At 45.1% G+C, this 13,194-nt stretch overlaps 1 protein-coding gene across 1 annotated transcript in view; it reads right to left on the minus strand.

Annotated features, from left to right (window-relative positions):
* Nucleotides 1-13,194, minus strand: part of SLC15A2 (solute carrier family 15 member 2) — a 452,967-nt gene that overhangs the window by 309,112 nt on the left and 130,661 nt on the right. The window contains exon 3 of the mRNA XM_085647327.1: nt 8,583-8,670. Within this exon, the coding sequence (XP_085503453.1) occupies nt 8,583-8,670 (88 nt within the window). The remainder of the gene's footprint in view (nt 1-8,582; nt 8,671-13,194) is intronic.

Consider the following 13,194-nt stretch of genomic DNA (forward strand, 5'->3'; position numbering starts at 1 on the left):
GTATAGGATAACGTTTGAATGCTCTGAAAAACTCAGGGGACATCCCACGGGGTCTTCATGGTCACACAGAGCGGGTTGTGGTCACTATCGGTGGTGGTGCCCATGAACGTATCTATCATATTTCCCCAAAGCCTTACGTATAATATGACATAGTTAATGCGAGAAGGGGAGCTAACTCTATTGTAAGTGTTTGCCCCCAGGGTATCTGATAGAGTTCTGCCATTGGCTGCCCTTAAGCCAAACTCCATGGTAAGTGCATTAACTTGAATTGCTAGCTGGGACCATCTTTAAATGGGGGGTACGTTGAGTGGGGGGACAGCCCATTTTCTAGCGTCATCCTCAACCCCCAGCACATCCTCTGAGCTCAGAGGCTCAAAAGTGCAATTGAGATCTCATGCAATCACAACTCTAGAGTGGGGCGGGCAACTAACTAAAGTGTGTTCCAATATCATGACAATAGGCGATGGTTTGCCCACTTTAGTCCCCCTTATGTAAACGTTTAACAGATCAAGAATACCTCCCCAGGTCCCTTAATGGTGAGTCTCAAGATATCAGGACTCGAACTTTTTAGCAAAACGGTTCGGCAGCCCAAGGCGATGTTCACCTAGATAATCAGTCCCCCTGAAGGGCGACCTCTCCCTGTGGTGGTAGCTGGTGAACAGAAACAAATGTACCCCGACTTATATAATGGGACCAAGCTCCAAGTTTCTTGAAAGATACAAATGTCAAAGCCCTCTATCAGTTCGTTCCAGTGGGGCAATGACAATTTGCTACAAAGCCCAGCCACGTTCCAAGATATAATCTTCAGCTGGTGGTGTGAAGCCGAAGCAAGGGTGGTATTACTACTAGGAATATGTTGGTTGGGCTGCACTGGGGCATGCAGGTGTGGGGGGTTCTACCTCCTGGACCCTCTGGATGTCAATGGGAGTGGTACTTGAGCCCTTACTCCCCGGGCTGTCTGCCAATGGCTTGAGGTAGATGCAAGGCGGTAGGGTATTTTGGGGGCCATATTTAGTATTTGGAGGGATGGTGTGTGATACCTGGTATGGTTGGGATGCGTGTTCTAGTCAATCAATAGCTTTCAAAGAGGTCCCTCCCCTTGAGGCGGTGGGTAATTGCATAGCAGGTGGCCTACCCCCTGTAGTAGTTGGAGACCACCTGAACTGTACAGATGAGGTGCCCGGTGGGCAGGTATGATACTCCAATGCTTTGATATTTTTGACTAATTCGGCCTTAGACATAGTAAGCTCAATACAGTCCAGGGGTTGGGTGAGGGACGCACATCTCCGGGTCCTGATGATGTTGTCTCGTATTAGTGAGCGACAACCCCTGACATGGCGAATCCAGTGAATGTCTTTGTTGATGAAAGAGTCTTCACTTTCAGGGCCGCTCTTTGGCTCAAGCCTGGGGACATTAACCATAAAAACATTTTGCGCATATGGGGGTGACTGAGTGACTCCTCTGTTGGTGGGCTTTCACAAGAGGAAGTATTGCCAATGGTAGGCTAAAGGGTCTGGCATGGGATGTAGGGACCTGAGATTTTTGGGTGTATTGACTTTGGAGTTGTCTAGATAGTTGTTCTTGGGAATAGGTGGAACATGCTTAAGAATTGGAAGGAGGGGTGGGGGAGGCCCACAATCTGATGAACCCCTTTTCTTATCAGTCGACCTACGTGCTAAAAGTGCTTGTGAACAGCGTTCAGGCAAGGGGTTCTCATGCTGCTGATAAAATATGTCCTTTAAGAGTAGGGATTTTGATGAGAGTTCTTCTATCATGTGTGTCATGGTTCCTAACTCAGACCTAAGGGCACTCACAAGCTGGAAAGTGGCATGTGATGGCGGAAATTGCTCATCAGTGATCTCAATGGAGGGCATATGAGATGTCTGGGACATTTCGTCCCTAGAGACATCAGGCATGTCCTCCAAAGGTGGAAACCTATTTGCACAGATGATCGAGAGGCCAGGTTGACACTTATCAATGCAAGTGGGGGGATTTGGAGAGTGGGAGGGGGAGTCCCTCACCTGTCCTACCATAGACTCCAGTGGTGTGTCTTTGCTGTGTGTAGAAGCCCCTTTCAGGAGGGCTTATGGAACATTGTGGGGATGGTGATAGAGCGGGGAGGGCTGATGGCTTTTAGAGGGGATTGGTCATTGCTGTGAGGCGCTGTTGGTTCCACTTCTAAGATTCCTTCACATTCACTGAGAAGGGTGTCTATTCTGTCCAAGACACAGTTGCTAGCTGCGTGTTTGTGAGATTTCCTTGCCTTTTTCCCCCTTACCTGGCCCCCGTTAGAAGCATTTCCTGCCCCTGTTCCCTCCATAGTTTTCCTTTTGCCCATATTTTCCACTGTGTTTGTGGCTGATTGATGGGAGTAACCCACTAAGTAACTATTACCCAAGGGGCCATCAAGTGTTAAGTTCACGTTCCTAATTGTAATAATTGGTTGGTCGATCATGCGGCCAGGCAGGGAATCCCAAGACACAGACTTTTTTTTAACATCACAGGGTCTCTACAGATATCGTAGAGAGTTAGCACAGTACCTTAAATGAGTTGCAAACAGGTGATGGTATACTCCAGGAATGGGATGAAAGAGGGGTGGCTCTGCCTTGCCTCTTCCTGGCAATGACGGGCAAGGACGGCCCTCCCTTGGCCCAGGTGCGTCCCGTGCTGCGGGGGTCGAGGGCGCTTTTCAAGCGCGAGGTTGCCGGTTTGCTCCTCCCTCCTGGGAGAGCAAAGGATCCTGGGTGTTGAAGTCCCCCAGCGAGTGGCAGTGATGGCAGCAGTCCATGAGCGTGTCCCTCTTTGTGGGGGTCGAGGGCGCATTTCAAGCACATGGTTGCCAGTTTGCTCCTTCCTCCTAGGAGAGCAAAGGATCCTGGGTGTTGCAATCCTCCAGTGAGTGGCAGTGATGGCAGCAGTCCGTGAGCACGTCCCGCGCTGTGGGGGTCGAGGGCGCTTTTCAAGCACGAGGTTGCCGGTTTGCTCCCCCTTCCTGGGAAAGCAAAGGATCCTGGGTGTTGAAGTTCTCCAGCGAGTGGCAGTGATGGCAGCAGTCTGTGAGCACGTTCCTCTCTGGGGGTCGAGGGCGCTTTTCAAGCACGAGGTAGCCGGTTTGCTCCTCCCTCCTGGGAGAGCAAAGGATCCTGGGTGTTGAAATCCCCCAGCGAGTGGCAGTGATGGCAGCAGTCCGTGAGCGCGTCCCTCGCTGCGGGGGTCGAGTGCGCTTTTCAAGAGCGAGCGCGAGGTTGCTGGTTTGCTCTTCCCTCCTGGGAGAGCAAAGGATCCTGGGTGTTGAAGTCTCCCAGCGAGTGGCAGTGATGGCAGCAGTCCATGAGCGCGTCACGCGCTGCGGGAACCGAGGGCACTTTTCAAGCGCAAGGTTGCCGGGTTGCTTCCCCCTCCTGGAAGAGCAAAGGATCCTGGGCGTTGAAGTCCCCCAATGAGTAGCAGTGATGGCAGCAGTCCATGAGCGCGTCCCGCGCTGCGCCGGTCGAGGGCGCTTTTCAAGCACAAGGGTGCCGGTTTGCTCCTCCCTCCTGGGAGAGCAAAGTATCCTGGGTGTTGAAGTCACCCAGCGAGTGGCAGTGATGGCAGCAGTCCGTAAGCGCGTCCCTCTCTGCGGGGGCCAAGGGTGCTTTTCAAGCGCCAGGTTGCCGGTTTGCTCCTCCCTCGTGGGAGAGCAAAGGATCCTGGGTGATGAAGTCCCCCAGCGAGTGACAGTGATGGCAGCAGTCCATGAGCGCGTGTGACTTTTTGTCTTCTGACCTGCTGTTTTGCTGTGTTTATTTTTTCTGGATGTAGACAATGGGCACTGTACCAATCATGGCCAGTGCTAAAGTGCATGTGCTCTCGACATAAAATATGGCAACATTGACTTATCCACAATTGGCATATTTAATTTACTTATAAGTCCCTAGTAAAGTGTACTACATACACCTGTAAACTAAATGCTACTAGTGGGCCTGAAGCACTGATTGTGTCACCCACTCCAGTAACTCTTTAAACTTGTCTCAGGTCTGCCATTGCAGAGCCTATGGGTGCAGTTTTAAACTGCCAGTCGACCTGGCACATCAACCCCCTTGCCGGTCCAAACCTTTTTAAAGCATATAAGTCACCCCTAAGGTAAGCCCTGGACAGCCCAAGGGCAGGGTGGAGAGTATTATAAAAGGGAGACATATACTTTTAAGTTTTACATTTCCTGGTAGTGAAAAACTCTTAAATTCTGTTTTCACTACTGCTAGGCCTATCCCTCCCACAGGTTAACATTGGGATTACCTTATTGCACTTTATAAGTGTAGTCTCCAATTGCAAAAAGATAGTATAATCTCTGTCTAGTGAGATGACGTTGGATTGGATTTTGGGATGAAATTAAAAATGCTAATATTCTCTTCTTTTGACTGTGGCACTATTATTGTTTACCTTTCACTTGGCCAAAGGTGGAAACCTATTTGCACAGATGATCGAGAGGCCAGGTTGACACTTATCATTGCAAGTGGGGGATTTGGAGAGTGGGAGGGGGAGTCCCTCACCTGTCCTACCATAGACTCCAGTGGTGTGTCTTTGCTGTGTGTAGAAGCCCCTTTCAGGAGGGCTTATGGAACATTGTGGGGATGGTGATTGAGCGGGGAGGGCTGATGGCTTTTAGAGGGGATTGGTCATTGCTGTGAGGCGCTGTTGGTTCCACTTCTAAGATTCCTTCACATTCACTGAGAAGGGTGTCTATTCTGTCCAAGACACAGTTGCTAGCTGCGTGTTTGTGAGATTTCCTTGCCCTTTTCCCCCTTACCTGGCCCCCCGTAAGAAGCATTTCCTGCCCCTGTTCACTCCATAGTTTTCCTTTTGCCCATATTTTGCACTGTGTTTGTGGCTGATTACTGGGAGTAACCCACTAAGTAACTATTACCCAAGGGGCCATCAAGTGTTAAGTTCACGTTCCTAATTGTAATAATTGGTTGGTCGATCATGGGGCCAGGCAGGGAATCCCAAGACACAGATTTTGTTTTTTAAATCACAGGGTCTCTACAGATATCGTAGAGAGTTAGCACAGTACCTTAAATGAGTTGCAAACAGACGATGGTATACTCCAGGAATGAGATGAAAGAGGGGTGGCTCTGCCTTGCCTCTTCCTGGCAATGACGGGCAAGGACGGCCCACCCTTGGCCCAGGTGCGTCCCGTGCTGCGGGGGTCGAGGGCGCTTTTCAAGCGCGAGGTTGCCGGTTTGCTCCTCCCTCCTGGGAGAACAAAGGATCCTGGGTGTTGAAGTCCCCCAGCGAGTGGCAGTGATGGCAGCAGTCCGTGAGCGTGTCCCTCTTTGTGGGGGTCGAGGGCGCTTTTCAAGCACATGGTTGCCAGTTTGCTCCTTCCTCCTAGGAGAGCAAAGGATCCTGGGTGTTGAAATCCCCAGTGAGTGGCAGTGATGGCAGCAGTCCGTGAGCACGTCCCGCGCTGCGGGGGTCGAGGGCGCTTTTCAAGCATGAGGTTGCCGGTTTGCTCCCCCTTCCTGGGAAAGCAAAGGATCCTGGGTGTTGAAGTTCTCCAGCGAGTGGCAGTGATGGCAGCAGTCTGTGAGCATGTTCCTCTCTGTGGGGGTCGAGGGCGCTTTTCAAACACGAGGTTGCTGGTTTGCTGATCCCTCCTGGGAGAGCAAAGGATCCTGGGTGTTGAAATCCCCCAGCGAGTGGCAGTGATGGCAGCAGTCCGTGAGCGCGTCCCTCGCTGCGGGGGTCGAGGGCGCTTTTCAAGAGCGAGCGCGAGGTTGCTGGTTTGCTCTTCCCTCCTGGGAGAGCAAAGGATCCTGGGTGTTGAAGTCTCCCAGCGAGTGGCAGTGATGGCAGCAGTCCGTGAGCACGTCATGCGCTGCGGGAACCGAGGGCACTTTTCAAGCGCAAGGTTGCCGGGTTGCTTCCCCCTCCTGGAAGAGCAAAGGATCCTGGGTTTTGAAGTCCCCCAACGAGTAGCAGTGATGGCAGCAGTCCATGAGCGCGTCCCGCGCTGCGGCAGTCGAGGGTGCTTTTCAAGCACAAGGGTGCCGGTTTGCTCCTCCCTCCTGGGAGAGCAAAGTATCCTGGGTGTTGAAGTCACCCAGCGAGTGGCAGTGATGGCAGCAGTCCGTAAGCGTGTCCCTCTCTGCGGGGGCCAAGGGTGCTTTCAAGCGCCAGGTTGCCGGTTTGCTCCTCCCTCGTGGGCGAGTAAAGGATCCTGGGTGATGAAGTCCCCCAGCGAGTGGCAGTGATGGCAGCAGTCAATGAGCGCGTGTGACTTTTTGTCTTCTGACCTGCTGTTTTGCTGATTTTATTTTTTCTGGATGTAGACAAAGGGCACTGTACCAATCATGGCCAGTGCTAAAGTGCATGTGCTCTCGACATAAAATATGGCAACATTGACTTATCCACAATTGGCATATTTAATTTACTTATAAGTCCCTAGTAAAGTGTACTACATACAGCTGTAAACTAAATGCTACTAGTGGGCCTGAAGCACTGATTGTGTCACCCACTCCAGTAACTTTTTAAACTTGTCTCAGGTCTGCCATTGCAGAGCCTATGGGTGCAGTTTTAAACTGCCAGTCGACCTGGTACATCAACCCCCTTGCCGATCCAAACCTTTTTAAAGAATATAAGTCACCCCTAAGGTAAGCCCTGGACAGCCCAAGGGCAGGGTGGAGAGTATTCTAAAAGGGACACATATACTTTTAAGTTTTACATTTCCTGGTAGTGAAAAACTCTTAAATTCCGTTTTCACTACTGCTAGGCCTATCCCTCCCACAGGTTAACATTGGGATTACCTTATTGCACTTTATAAGTGTAGTTTCCAATTGCAAAAAGATAGTATAATCTCTGTCTAGTGAGAAGACGTTGGATTGGATTTTGGGAAGAAATTAAAAATGCTACTGTTCTCTTCTTAATTCTTTTGACTGTGGCACAAAGCAAACTTCTGTAGCTTTAAGTGACTTATTCTAGGGTGTGTGCTGCACCAAATATATGCCATAATAATATTAGCATTAATAATAACAACAACAAAACTACTAATAATAATGAAAGGATTATTATTATTATTGTTATTTTTATTTTTGTTATTATTATTATTATTATTATTATTATTATTATTATTATTATTATTATTATTAGCCATAATAATCATATACTTATTATTATTATTATTATTATTATTATTATTATTATTATTATTATTATTATTATTATTATCATTATTATTATTATTGTTATTATTATTATTGTTGTTGTTATTTATTATTATTATTATTATTATCATTGTTATTATAGGTGCAGAATAAATATTAGCATCTAAAATAGTTAGTATTGTTATTGTTAATAATAAGACTAGCAATATTAATTCTAAAAATAATAATACAAATTTCATATGTCAATTTCTGTACATATCCTTGATCCACTGATCTTCACAATCTTCAGTATTTCCTTTTATTTGCCATAGCAGGGACAAAATTCACAGAAGACACAAATCTCTAAATTCCAGAACAAAGAATTTAGGTGAATATTGTTTCATGCAACTCGGTGCAGCAAGAATATCTTGCTAATTGCCTGCATGAAAGAAAGACAGCAGAAATGTTCAAGATTCACAAAGATATTTGTGGTGCCTAGTGCCAATGCAGGTACTCTTGCACTACAGTGCAACAGTCTTGTGTTACTGGCAGGATTGTTTTTGTGCAGGAAGCAGCACCTTCCTGCATAAAAACAAACTTTAAAGACATATTCCTCTTTCTGTGTGCTGCAGAATGCAGGAAGTAACAAGAATAAATAAAGATATTTCTCCTCGTTATGCCTCTGTTGGTTAGGCACACCATTTGGTGCAAACCCAGGTTTACAAGTCTTTGTAAATCTGGGATTGTTTTAAAAAACATGTATCGATGAAAGGTATTGCAAGGCAGTGCTAAGCACTGCATTGCGTTACTTTGTATAGACTAAACCATGCAAAGCCACACAAAGTGGCTTTGCACGACTTAGTAAATGCTAAAAAAAAATGATTTTGATTTGGGGCAGTGTCACAAAGGTGATGCAGCCCAGATGCAAAATCATTGTAAATGTGGACCCCAGCATCTGATTTATTGAGGTTTTCTATGCCTTAAGACAGTTTTACGATGACTCATTTACTAAGGCTGTTTTACTGGCTTTGGACTGACTTAACAATTTGTATTAAACTAGAGACTACAGACTTAAGCCATAAAGGGCCAGCTTTAACCTGTTTTAAGACTGTCTTATGCCAGGAAAAAAACTTTAGTAAAAGAGGCCCATAAATCTGTGTAAGAACGATGCCTTCCAATAGTTTTGAAATTGGTTGTACATTTCAGGGAAACAAAGACACCCATGTGTTGGTAGCTAGAGAGAGAATCTACACAGCGGTTTTAGAGAGATAATGAAAAAGAATAAAGCATTCTTTGAGGATGCAAAGGGCAGAGAGAGATTTGCACACTGGAGTAGCAATGAGACAATCTAGGGCAGTTGTATAACAATAAATGCATTTTGCATTAGAACTCCAGCAACAAGAGAAATAATGGCCAATTTACACATTACCTCAAGCCTTGTACAAATATAATATACTGTACCTTTCATTCCATAGTAGGAGAAGCGTTCACAGAACTCGTTGACCACAATAAATGCAATGCTCAGGGGGTAGTTGGTACCGCATATTTTCTGAAGGAAAACAAAACATATTATTACAACAGATATTTCTATCATGAAGATATCAAAATTATATTTCTGTACATTTCAAAATTGACGAATAATATATTGAAGCTATGACAACCCCAGATGTTTTTTTTTCTCACATTTTCTAAACTGGTATATCTGTCCATCAACCATTCTTTCACCCATCCATTCACGCTTTAAAATCAATAAACCCACCAAATAGACAACTTATCCATCCATCTTTCTATCTGCACATCTATTCTTCCTACCATCCACATCTATGTATCCAACCATCCATCAGTCCTTCCATTCATACATGCACCCAGTTCATTCACAAACTCTAACCTCACCATTCACATCCTGGGAATTTTATGAAATGTATTGCAGCAAAAAGGCTGCGGTAATTCGCCTTCCAGAATGGGAAAGGGAATACATCAAACCAAGAGTTGTCAGCGATGCAATGGAGTAGGCTTTTTTCAACAGAAAAAATATTTTTCTGGCGAAGGAAAATAAAGAAGTAAATAAATGTACATTTGCACAGCAGCAGTGTGTTTTTTTGAGCCGGTGGTTTCCGGTGCTCGGCACTGGTACTTAATTATCAACATCGGCTCTTATGACAGTCTGATTTAGAGTGAGTACAACAGTTGTTTATTAATTCAATATACATTAAATGTAATGACTAATACTTGGCTCCCAGACTATTCTTATAACTTTGGGGGCCTGGAGTAAACTACACTGTAACACTTGTAGGCGTGTGATGGTTAGGTGATGTGTTGCTACCATCATTAGTTGCGCTGGCATGTGCAATGGGTGGTGCAAGTGGCTGGGACCTCCCGATAAATGCCATTATTTTCTACAGTTTAAGCACTGCGCAACGGGCACCATTCCCCCTGTACAATACTCTAGGCTATGTACATTTCGGTAGAGAGGTAAAAGGAGCCTGTGGAATTGTCACATGAAATTTGCTGTAGTACGTCTAGAAGCGGGTGCTGGAATGGCTTTCTAGGTTGACTAGTACACCTGTTTTTGTGACTTGGAGAATAGTCAAAAAGTACATTTACTAGGGGTTATAGTAAGCCATCCATAATTTTACAGTTTTCTTTTTGAATTGGACCTACTGCTGTTTACCTGGCACTTGGACACTTTAGTCTAACCAGTGCTGTCCTTTCTGTTACACATGGTAACTACGCCTGGAAGGACTGAAATGACCCTAATCTGCCTGTAGAACCGTAATGTTTCACAAGTAGCAATGCCAGTATGAAATAATCAGTGGACATTAAAACCCCTAACTCAGATCACACAAAAACTGGACTACAACAAAGCATTCAGAGGAAAAAGTCCCTTGTGCATGTGGAGTGGATAAAGATGCATCGAAGCTTCCTCACGGTAATGAATTAGTTTATTTCTAAATGAGTGTGTACAACACAGGGTGCTGCTGCAACCTTACCTCTCTTAGCAAAAACTGCCCCCATATGGGAATTCAAGCACTAACATTCTTCAGTAAGGATAAATAATACTGAACACTCTCCATTTAATAGGTTGTGTTATATGTGTAAAGGGATAGACATAATACAGTGCTTAATTTGCACCGGTGTTTGCAGGTGCTTGGCACCCACACATCTTTCTTAACACTGGAACAAATTTTGACAGTCCACCACTTGGTGGGGATATCTTTTTTTTTAACCAGAGCACATCAACGCCTATTTGTAACAATGTAATATATATTAAAACAATAAAAACACCAGGTTTTACAGGCCATTTTTGCAGCCTAGCCAACATGGTATTTTTATTGGGTGAGATGGAATCATCAAAATTGTGACATTTGTTGAAATATGATTGCTAGTGGGCATCGATGGGACCGGCAATTGGCATATCTGTCTGGAGCTGTGGGTGGTCCAAAGTGCTGTGGACATGTGTGCAATACGTTGAGCATTAGCACTTTTTTTTTTACAAATCAAGCACAGGGCATAAAGGAATACATATAACACATCTTCTTCCCTTAGACAGCACAACACAGAGAACTGTAGATCACTATCACAAAAAAAGTAATGGAAACAGAAACAGTAAAAAGAAGGGTGCCCAATGGATGAGATGAAAACAAGCAACATCTAGCACAAAACAAGTCAAATAGATGTGAGAAAAACAAGCAAGCACTAACACAAAACAACACAACATCAAAAGCCTGCACATGGTAGGGAAATATCACCCCAGAATCACTGTGGTGCTCCCCTTCATTACACCACAACCAAGAGTTGACCACAGGACATCAGGCACAAGAGTCCACTCCGTCCCCCTTCCACATGAAAGTGCCATACCTTGCATTAGTTCAGTCATGATGAGTTACTATAAAACTCGATGATTTGAAGTGGCTGAGAGAATTTTGCTCTTCCCCTTCCATGATGGAGTACCTAGTTTCACATGAAGCTACTGTCCAATATACAAGGTCAAATCCTTGGTGCCTTTTTCACTGTCATAATACTTCTTACAGTGGTCTGTGCCCTCAGCATATTCGACCTGACAACTGCTGGTGACCAATCGTTCTGCCTCTCTGCAGTCATCTATTCTAAATAATGAATGGCTCTGTACCCATATAAATCCAGAAATACTAAATTCAGTTAAGGTGGGAGTAGCACAATATGCCCAGAATAATTTCCTCACCTCTCTTGCCCAGTTCCTAACATGTCTAGCAGCCAGTGGACAGCACCCATAAACACTTGGTTAAAGTGATCAAATGCTCCACAAGGGGTGGTTAAGAGAAGTGATCTTGTGCACCACACCATTATGCTTAAGAAGCTCTTTCAAGACACTAGATGTGAACTGCAGACCATTGTCTGTCACAACATACCTCAGCAACCCCCCTCTTTTTGGGAATCATCATTTAAGAATTTCATATTAGTTCTGGCATCGACCTTGTCCATGAGCAACAGAACTCAGGCTACTTGGAGTAAAAATCTATGAGCTTACACAGACCATCATCATTTAAAACGGGCCCTTGTTAATCGTATCAACAGCCTTTCACGGCATCATGAGACAAGGAATAGGATTTAATGGTCGGCGCAAAAGGACCTGGAACTTGTCAGAGTTACTACACTCCCCGCAGTCAGAAACCTTCCTCTCCACATACACATCCCTGACTGGCTACCAGTACTCACTTTTGGAATCACAAATGCTTTCTTCACTATACCCATATCGGCTTTATGATTGACTTCCAAAATTCTCTCCCTTTAAGCAAATAGGAGTATTAACCATTCACTTCTCAGTAGAAATCCCCTTTCATCCATCAAGTAACTCTTGAGTTCCCACTAGCACATAATTCAACACTTGAAATTTGCCTCTCTGGCCACCCTTCAATCAAATAATTTGTGACCCTCCATAAACCTCCATCATCCTCAAAGGCTCCCTTTCACTCCTCATTATTAATGGCTTCACACCATTCATACTCCACACTCGCAACAGCAATACCCTCCCATTCAATATGGGCATAAACTTTATAGTGTAAGGATGATCAAATAAGGAAATCTGCCACCTTCTTCACCCCTGGGACCTATTCCACTTTGTAATCATAGGCAAAGAGGGCCTTACACATACAGGCAATGTGAAGTGAAGCTTTGAATAATCCATAACTATACCTTCACAAGGAGCTTGTGGTCAGTGTGCAGCATAAATTTGGACTCCCAAACATATTGTAAAAAAATCCATACCCCACACGCATTTTCCATTTCATTACAGAGTAGCATTCTTCGGTGGGAGATAAGAAATTGAAGGCAAATTCAACTGTGACTTTTTTCCACTAGAATCCACTAGGATCAGTACAGCATCCCTCCCTCTTGCATCAGTTGATAAGATACTGCGGTTTTGAGGAAAAAACCCTCGCAAGGAAGCAACCCTTCAAATATCAAGTAAATCACTCCTTAAAGTCCTCATTCTACTTAAATTACTCCCTCACCTTCAAACGTTGTCTGAGTGCATGGGCTTTATCCACGGAATCAAGCGCACACTTCAACTAGAGGGTTGGTCGCAAGGCCTAGCTTGCTGCCAGTCCCTGCTCCCAACTCCTGCAGGCAGCCAATCCCCAATGGATGACCAACCCCATGAAACCCCACAACATATTTATTTTTCTTTAAGTACATGGAGGTCTGCAACGGATGTCGCAGAAGTCCCATGGGACCACATGGAAAGCCTTGCTCTGTCCCTTCAGGAGTGCCGCGGTAGCATGAAAACAAATATTTGTTTCTTTTGGAGACAAAGGCCAAAGGGTCAGGCTACCTCTGTCTTGCCCCCTTATAACTTAATGTTTTTTTTAACTTCAGGACAAGGGACCCGAGTCCCCATAGGCTGTTTGGCAGCCTCAATATCACTGTTTGTGCTGTAGCCAGCCAATCTGATTATTCTTTTAATTTACTGTACCACAGGACTCCCTTGGGTGACCCTTGTGACCAATTGTCAATATATTACTAAAATTTTAACCATAATTTCCCAAAAACGGCTGAAAAGATTTACATCAAATCACAAAATACTTGCTTTCTGAGT

The sequence above is a fragment of the Triturus cristatus genome, chromosome 3_2 (genome assembly GCF_964204655.1).
Source record: "Triturus cristatus chromosome 3_2, aTriCri1.1, whole genome shotgun sequence".
Classification (NCBI taxonomy): domain Eukaryota; kingdom Metazoa; phylum Chordata; class Amphibia; order Caudata; family Salamandridae; genus Triturus; species Triturus cristatus.